General features: G+C 35.8%; 1 protein-coding gene across 1 annotated transcript; it reads left to right on the top strand.

Annotated features, from left to right (window-relative positions):
* Nucleotides 1-6050: 6050 nt before the first annotated feature.
* On the top strand, nucleotides 6051-9211 carry LOC140862186 (uncharacterized). The gene is made up of 4 exons (XM_073265191.1): nucleotides 6051-6398; nucleotides 6517-6692; nucleotides 6787-7235; nucleotides 9006-9211. The coding sequence occupies exons 1-4, from the start codon at nucleotides 6051-6053 to the stop codon at nucleotides 9209-9211; spliced, it is 1179 nt and encodes a 392-aa protein (XP_073121292.1).
* The last annotated feature ends 591 nt before the right edge of the window (nucleotides 9212-9802 follow it).

The following is a 9802-nucleotide window of genomic DNA, read 5'->3' as shown; positions in this document are numbered from 1 at the left end:
ACGCGTATTCGAATGCCTATAAATAGGCTTCCCCGATTTCAGTTTATATCATCTCATTATTCTCTTTTTTTGTATTAACAAAGAGAGAAGAAAATAAAAAGAGAGAAAAAAAAGAGAGTTTTTTTTGGAGATCTCTTGTGAGTCAGAGAATTATTTCTCGGTAATACTCGGGGTTTGGGTGTGGTGAGATATAGTGTTTTGTATACACTTGTAATATTTCTCCGGTTATAAATATTACAGCAGCTCCGTGGACGTAGCCTATATTGGGTGAACCACGTAAATCTTTGGTGTTCTTGTTGATTGTTTTATTCCGCAATTATTATTATCGTCATGTTCGCACCGGCATAATCCATAACAACTGGTATCAGAGCTCTTACGGTGTCCGGGAGCCTTGGTGAAAAATTTCTTAAAATTTTGAGTATGCTCTGTGGTTGCAGCTTTGTCTGTTCTTCCACATCAGAAAAGATTTTTTGAAATTTTATTAAGGCAGTAGAAGCGATGGCCGAAAATGATGGATCGGGACCAGGAATCAATAAGTTCGACGATACAGATTTCACGTTTTGGCGGTTACAGATTAAAGATTATCTGTATAGAAAGAAGTTACATCAACCTCTATCTGGGATGAAACCAGAAAAGATGGAGGATGATGAGTGGGAGCTTCTTGACCGACAAGTGTTAGAGGTAATACGATTGACCCTAACAAAGAACGTGGCACACAACGTGGCGAAGGCAAAAACTATGGAGGAGATGATGTCCATTTTGTCGGACATGTACGAGAAGCCATCAGCAAATAATAAAGTATTCCTCATGAAAAAGTTATTCAACTTGAAGATGGAGGAAAGTGCTTCGGTGGCGGCACACATCAATGAATTCAACACGATTGTTTCCCAGCTAACATCGGTTGAAATTAAATTTGATGATGAAATTCGAGCACTTATTCTTTTGGCATCTTTAACAAATGCTTGGGAGCCGATGCGGGCAGCGGTTAGCAATTCTGCTGGAAAAGGAAAGTTACAATTCAATGATGTCAGAGATCGAATCATTGGTGAAGAAGTTCGCAGGAGGGATTCGAGAGAAGCAACATCATCGAGATCTGCCCTAAATATCGAAAACAGAAGTAGGGGCAGAAGTGCTGAAAAGAATTCTAACCGATGGCGTGGCAGATCCAAGTCAAGGAATGGAAAAGACAAAAATACCTTTGAAAATAAATTGAAGTGCTGGAGCTGTGGTGAAACTGGCCACATAAAAAAGGACTGCAGAGCACCCAAGAATAATGCAAATGCTGTTACTGAGGATGTACATGATGCCTTAGTACTATCCATGGAAAGCCCGGTTGATTCATGGGTTATGGATTCGGGAGCTTCATTTCATACCACCGGTGATCGTGAGGTATTCAGTAATTACACTGCTGGTAATTACGGAAAAGTTTTCCTGGCTGATGGAAAATCGTTGGAAATAGCTGGTATGGGTGATATCAGTTTGAAATTGTCAAACGGATCCATCTGGAAGCTCAACAAAGTAAGGCATGTACCAAAGTTGACCCGGAATCTGATCTCAGTGGGACAGCTCGATGATGAAGAACATAAAGTGACCTTTGGTGATGGCTCTTGGAAAGTGAGCAAAGGAGCCATGATTATTGCTCGAGGAACGAAAACTGGAACCCTGTACATGACTTCCAGTTGCAGAGACATGTTAGCAGCTGTGGATCCTGGAGCTAACTCAAGTCTATGGCACTGTAGACTTGGACATATGAGTGAGAAGGGAATGAAAATGTTGATATCAAAAGGGAAGCTACCAGAGTTAAAAACTATCGAACACAAATTGTGTGAAAGTTGTGTTCTTGGAAAACAGAAAAGGGTGAGCTTTTCAAAAGGCGGTAGAGAACCGAAAGCAGCAAAGTTGGAGCTGGTTCATACTGACGTATGGGGACCATCTCCTGTGACATCCCTTGGCAGCTCACGATATTATGTCACATTTATTGATGTTTCGAGCAGGAAGGTCTGGGTTTATTTTTTGAAAAATAAATCTGATGTTTATGAAACCTTTAAGAGTTGGAAAGTCATGGTGGAGAATGAGACTAACTTGAAAGTGAAGTATTTACGGTCTGATAATGGTGGAAAATATAAAGATATTGAGTTCAAGAAGTATTGTGCACAAAACGGGATCAATATGGAGAAAACCATTCCTGGTACACCTCAACAGAATGACGTGGCTGAAAGAATGAACAGGACTCTGAATGAGCGAGCCAGGAGCATGAGATTGCACGCTGGACTGCCGAAATCATTCTGGGCTGATGCAGTTAACACTGCAGCGTATCTGATCAACAGAGGACCTTCGGTACCACTAGATTGCAGAATACCAGAGGAGGTTTGGAGCGGAAAAAGAGTAAACCTTTCGTTCTTGAAAGTGTTTGGTTGTCTCTCATATGTTCACATCGATTCAGCCAGCAGAACGAAACTTGATCCGAAATCAAAGAAGTGTTTCTTTATTGGTTATGGAGAAAATGAGTTTGGTTATCGGTTCTGGGATGACCAAAATCTAAAGATCATTCGGAGCAGAGATGTCATTTTCAATGAGCAAGTTTTGTACAAGGACAAATCAGACATTCCAGCTGGAGATAAATGTCCTGAAGTCAAGAAGACAGATGAAGTACCATTGATGGATATTCCTATGAATGAGTCGGAGGATAGTAACCAGGAAGAAGAAACTGCACAAGAAGTTGATCCACAAACTCCGGTGATTGAACTCAGGAGATCGTCAAGAACAATCAGACCACCTCAGAAATACTCTCCTGCACTTTACTATATTTTACTGACTGATAAAGGTGAACCTGAGACCTTTGAAGAAGCAATGCAAAATGATGATTCAATCAAGTGGGAGTTAGCCATGGAAGATGAGATGGATTCACTGTCATCCAATCAGACATGGGAGTTGACGGAACTTCCGAAAGGCAAGAAGGCATTACACAATAATTGGGTGTACCAGATCAAAGAAGAAGTTTATGGCATCAAACGGTACAAGGCAAGACTTGTTGTAAAAGGCTTTCAACAAAGAGAAGGCGTTGATTACACTGAGATTTTCTCTCCAGTGGTTAAGTTAACCACTATCAAAACAGTACTTGGACTAGTGGCTAAGGAAGATTTACATCTGGAGCAGTTGGATGTAAAGACGGTGTTTCTTCATGGTGATCTGGATGAAGAAATTTATATGAAACAGCCACAGGGATTCGAAGTACGAGGGAAAGAGAAAATGGTATGCTAACTTCAAAAGAGCTTGTACGGTCTCAAACAAGCTCCAAGACAATGGTACAAGAAGTTTGACGGATTCATGAATAACAACGGTTTTCTGAGGTGTCAGGCGGATCACTGTTGTTATGTGAAGAAGATTGATGGTTCATATATCATTCTACTGCTATATGTGGAAGACATGTTAATAGCAGGAGTGTGTCTTGAAGAGATTGATAAGCTCAAGAAAGAGTTATCAAAAGAATTTGATATGAAGGATTTGGGAGCTACAAAACAAATTCTTGGTATGAGGATCTTGAAAGATAGGGTGAATGGAGTCTTGAAGCTATCTCAGGCAGAGTACGTGAAAAAGGTGCTTAACAGATTCAATATGGATGAAGCTAAACCGGTGAGTACTCCTTTGGCTAGTCATTTCAAACTAACCAAAGCCCAATCACCATCGACGGAGCAGGAGCATGCTTATATGAATAAGGTTCCTTATGCATCTGCTGTCGAAAGCCTCATGTATGCAATGGTATGCACCAGACCAGACATAGCACATGCAGTGGGAGTTGTGAGCAGGTTTATGAGAAATCCGGGAAAACAACACTGGGAAGCAGTGAAGTGGATTCTCAGATATTTGAAAGGTACTATCAGTTCATCTCTGTGCTTCAGGAGGACTAATCAGGACTTACAAGGATATGTAGATGCCGACATGGGTGGTGACCTAGACGGCAGAAAGAGTACTACTGGATATGTTTTCACATTAGGTGGTACGGCAGTAAGTTGGGTATCCAAGTTGCAAAAGATTGTTGCACTTTCGACTACTGAAGCTGAGTATATTGTAGTGACAGAAGCTAGCAAGGAGATGATATGGTTGAGATCATTCCTTGAGGAGTTGGGTCAGAAGCTTGAGGATAGCACATTATACTGTGACAGTCAGAGTGCTATTCATTTGGCAAAGAATCCTGTTTATCATGCTAGGACGAAGCATATATAGGTATGGTACCATTTCATCAGATCAGTTTTGGAGGATGGAATCTTGATGCTTGAGAAGATTTCTGGAAGCAAAAATCCAGCTGATATGTTCACAAAGGTAGTGACCACTGACAAACTGAAGTTATGTTCAACTTCAGTTGAACTGCAAGTATAAGAGTGGAGGCATGAGCTGCTACATTGACTGTATGAAGCCATGATTGATATCAAGTCTTCAAGTGGGAGAATTGTTAGTTGTCAGATGGTGGTTGGGGGTTGGCGAGTGGAAAGGCGTGATTAAATGCAATGCATTTAATTCACGCGTATTCGAATTCCTATAAATAGGCTTCCCCGATTTCAGTTTATATCATCTCATTCTTCTCTTCTTTTGTATTAACAAAGAGAGAAGAAAATAAAAAGAGAGAAAAAAAAAAGAGAATTTTTTTTTGGAGATCTCTTGTGAGTCAGAGAATTATTTCTCGATAATACTCGGGGTTTGGGTGTGGTGAGATATAGTGTTTTGTATACACTTGTAATATTTCTCCGGTTATAAATATTGCAGCAGCTCCGTGGACGTAGCCTATATTGGGTGAACCACGTAAATCTTTGGTGTTCTTGTTGATTTTTTTATTCCGCAATTATTATTATCGTCATGTTCGCACCGGCATAATCCATAACAAAATATATATATATATATATATATATATATATATATATATATATTAACCTCTGCATGAAATTAAACTTTTCAACACACATCGTCCAATCCCATCTAGCTCTAAATTTTAGCTCAAAACTTAATAATATATAAATCATGCATTCCTGATAGGGGCTGTATATATGATCGAGTACAATGTCTTGCCAATATATTTTACCATTCTAATTTAGTTTACATTTTACATATAAAAGAATTATTATATATATATATATATATATATATATATATATATAAAGGATCATTTTTCATTTTGAAAAAATTCTATAAATCGTGCCACCTTAGTTTTGGTGAGATGGCTATGTCATTTGGGCCAATGATGTAGCCCATGACCATGTGATGTGCTGCAACACCATAATGGCCATGTGATGCACCACGCAAAATATTAGTACGTAAAATCAATAGCTTCGTTTCTTGAATTTAATTTTAATTTTTTATTTTTTATTTTTACTTTTACTTTTACGAATCACGAGTTAAACAAATCACCCATTTATTAAATTACGTGCGAAGAAATCATCTTGTGGTAATTAAAATATAAAAAGTTGCAGTTTGATTATAATAGCAGAATATATACCATTAATTTGAAATAAAAAATTTCTATTCCATCCGGAACGTACAAGTTGGATAAGCATGTATCGAATCTTACACCGTAATTGAAAGGATAAAAAAAAAAAGAATAAGAAGAAGAAGCAGGTTTGAAATTTAAATTTTTTTTAAAAAAAAATTTATTGGCAAATAATAAAAAATAGTTGATGCAACGTACGTCAAGATTTCACTGGTTTGAGTATCATATAATAGATAATTAAATTATCCATATAATCTTTTTTGAATAAAAATTATCTATATCATTAATAGTTATTGTGTATTATTATAAAAAAATGAATATATAATTTGAGTAACAAATATCATTATCACGATATTTATTTCCTTGCGGTACAAGAATTTTATTCCCATAATTAGAAACCTTTCGTTATAGTTTCCTAAACAAAAATCTTATATATAGCAAATATTCAGTCCGTCAAATCACATTCACAGCAGATAGGTTATATATATTCTCGATTCTTGATTATTGTGAGGAATTTTGAAGCAGGAACCTTTCGTTATAGTTTGCGTTGTTTATCACTCATAATTCAATTATGAACCTCTTCGATCCAGAATTTCCTACGCAACACCCCGTCTGCCCTCTGGACTTTGGCATGTGGTCTCCGTCGACGCTGCAGCAACAGACGACTTTCTTTCAGAACCCTCCCATCTCGGAATTCCATCGACGACAGGATTTTCAATATTTTGTGGTAATCGATTTTGAGGCAACTTGTGACAAAGTATGGGGTCGTCATCCCCAAGAGATAATAGAGTTCCCATCCGTAATAGTCAACGGCTCGACTGGACAACTTGAAGCTTGCTTTCAGATATACGTTCGACCAACGGGAAACCGGATCCTGAGTGATTTCTGTAAGGATCTGACAGGCATCCAGCAAACTCAGGTATATTTATATATATGAATTGAGTTTCTTTTGTTTTCACGTTTAATATAATGCAATTTTTTTTAATTGGAAGATATATATTGCATCAAACTTATATATAATATTCTTACGTTTGTAGGTGAACAACGGAATTACATTGAGTGAAGCTCTCCTTAAGCATGACAATTGGCTTGAAAGTAAAGGAATAAAGAATACCAAATTTGCTGTCGTGACATGGTCCAACTGGGATTGTCAAGTGATGTTGGAATCCGAATGTAGTTATAAAAAAATTACGAAGCCTACATATTTCAATCAGTAAGTTATTAATTACTTTCATTCATTTAATTTGTTGACCAATATAATTAAATTGACGTTGATGAACATATTTATTAATTTATAAATTGGCCAGATGGATAAACTTGAGGGTTCCATTCTATGAGGTTTTTGGTGGAGAAAGGTGCAATTTGAAAGAGGCAGTGGAGAAATCTGGCCTCACATGGCAAGGTCGTGCCCACTGTGGTTTGGACGATGCAAAGAACACGGCGCGTCTACTTGCCTTGCTCATGGACATTGGATCTAAATTCTCAATTACCAACTCGCTCACCGGCCCGTCCACTGCTGATCCTTATGCAAGGAAGCCGACGACACATGAAAGCTGCGCTCCTCCCGCTTTGCTTCAACCGGAGATTAATTCGCGGCAATCAGAAGCTCGGAAAAGTAGTCTTCATTGTTATTGTGGGGTGGCAAGAAGTAGAGGCATTATTAAGAAACCCGGTCCTAACAAAGGGAGGCTGTTTTCGGGATGTGGAAACTGGACTGCTGCTACAGGTGCTCGTTGCCTTTACTTCGAATATATGGGCATTACTATGCATTATTATAATTAATTACCATTTGTAAAAGGAATCATTCGGTTGCTTAATTTGCTTCATCGGGTTTGTTTGTGTAACATAGCCATGTACTTTCAATATTTAGTCTATAATATTAATTATGTGAAATTAATATATATTTATTTACAACCAAGGATATTCAATTGATACTCTTTGTAGATTAATTATATTATTTCTCTTCAATCGATCGACATGTGAAAAGCATTTTGAAACATATATATTTTATGAAATATATAGCAATTTGATATAACTTCTTTTATTATTAATGATGCGACACATATATGTTATAAATTAAAAGTCGGTTGTTGCAAAATTTAACTAACGTACTTAATTCTTTTACGTACCCCTTATCAGAAAAATTATAGATTTATAATAATTTTTCAAAAAAAAAAAATTAAAATAAAATAAAATTTAAAGTCAACCAAAGTTTTTACTTGAAATTTTCTTTATATATATTATAATTATTAATAACAATATATTAAAATGAGTAAAGTATCATTCTTATACCCCCGACATTTTTATTGCCTAAACTTTTAAAAATATCACAATTAAAATCAGTCTTACGAACCAGACATTACCACATTTTTTAAACGATGCAAGAAAAAAATGAAGACTACACATATATGCATGTGTATTCGAAGGATGTTGGAGGAATTGTCGCACATCAATTCAATGAGTAAAATTCTTTTTGATACATGGACTATTGATTAATATATCATCAAATTGGTATATGAACTATTGTAAATAATTTAGGTGTTACATGACCAAACTAAAGGTCAAATTTAGTAACATAATCTAAATTGTTTTAAATCAAATTACTATTAATAAACCTAATTGGTATACATAGTTTTATTTTAAAGATTATTTTATTGATTAATTTTAAAAATATATTTTTAACATTTAAAATTATATTATGATAAATAATCAATTTTTTTTACAGAATAAATATTTTAATGGAACTATGAAAATATAATGGAACACAAATTTTTTAGAAGTAAATCTCATTCATTGTCTCGATTTACTTAATTTTAATGACCTAAAACTTCTTTACTTCATTTTAGCGTTTATGTTAATTCTATAATTTTTTTACTCATAGTTGAATTTAGAATAAAAAAAATATATTTATTTTATTATTATTTGATTGATATGTTAAAATATATTTTAGTCATGTGTAGTATTTATTAATTTATTTATTTATTGTGATCTTATTAATATATTACTACACTATTTAGATAAAAAAAAATATTATTCTATTTTTTTGAACTAAAATATTATTCTATTAAAATATAAACATTTTTTTAAAAAAAATAAGATACTTATTCATTATAATTTTTAAACAAATATGAATTAAGTTTTACATTTTTAATCAATAAATAATTTTGAAAAATAAATATACATTTAATTGAATTCATTAAAAATAATTATATTTAAAACATAAGCCATTTACGATAATTCATCTACCTATTTTCCAAATCATCAATTATTTTTATACCAAAATAAATTTTACTTTAAATCAATAAATCCGATATTTGTAAAAATGTTTTTCTCCTCACATAACTTACGTTTGGTGATGAATGAATCAATAAAAAAATGAAAAAGGTAAACACCCAGCAATACTAATCAGTAAAGTAGTTGTAGGTTATTCTAGAATGAGTCACTACATTTATGGTATCAGAGTCTGCATGAGATTTTGGGAATTAGGAAAACAAACTAGAGGTTAATATATGTTGCTTTTTTGTAGAGATGACAAACATCGACGATGAAAGTCAAGGGAGCATAGGGCGATGGGGCGACGAGGATGATCGTGAACACCATCAGGGAAATCGTCACCGTGATGGACGTCGCCGCTTTGACATGCATGAGTTTGTGCAGATGGGGCCGAAGCCTTTAGTGGGAGGCGAGACTTCGAAAGATGCGGAGAACTGTTTGGAGCGGATGGAAAGCTGATTTCTTGTCTTCCACTACACGGAGGAGCAACGCATGGAGTGAATTCCTTATTGGAAGGACGCGCCCACAAATGGTACGTAGAAGTTTGCGTCCACACTTATAGTGCACGAGCGTGGTGCAGCGACCTGGGCAGTGTTCCGTGCCGCATTCATGAAATTGTACTTTCCTCCTGTACTCTGCCAAGACAAAACCATGGAGCTCCAGAATTTCATGCAAGGTAATATGACTGTTGACGAGTATCAACAGAGGTTCTTTGAATTGTTGCGCTTTTGTTTCCACATCGCTGCTAGTTCAAATTCCAATTACGATCATTTACTCTAGGACCTCAATCCAGACATCTATGACCGAGTTACTATTTGTGAATATCCGACATCGTACGAGGGGTTGGAAAACTGATGTCGCCAGGAAGAGAATTTTTTCTGTCGTAACAGAGCCCTTCAGTCTTCTCGTCCAGCTAGACATTGGGTCCCAGGGCCAAATCTTTGAAGAAGTCTGGTAGATCTTCTTCTTCTTCTGGTTCGGGTGGTATTTTCTATTTTGAGAAGAAGAAAGGATAGTGTGAGCATTGTGGGGACCGTCTTTCGTCTGACA

This window comes from Henckelia pumila, chromosome 4 (genome assembly GCF_033568475.1).
Source record: "Henckelia pumila isolate YLH828 chromosome 4, ASM3356847v2, whole genome shotgun sequence".
NCBI lineage: Eukaryota > Viridiplantae > Streptophyta > Magnoliopsida > Lamiales > Gesneriaceae > Henckelia > Henckelia pumila.
This window is presented reverse-complemented; position numbering and strand designations above follow the sequence as displayed.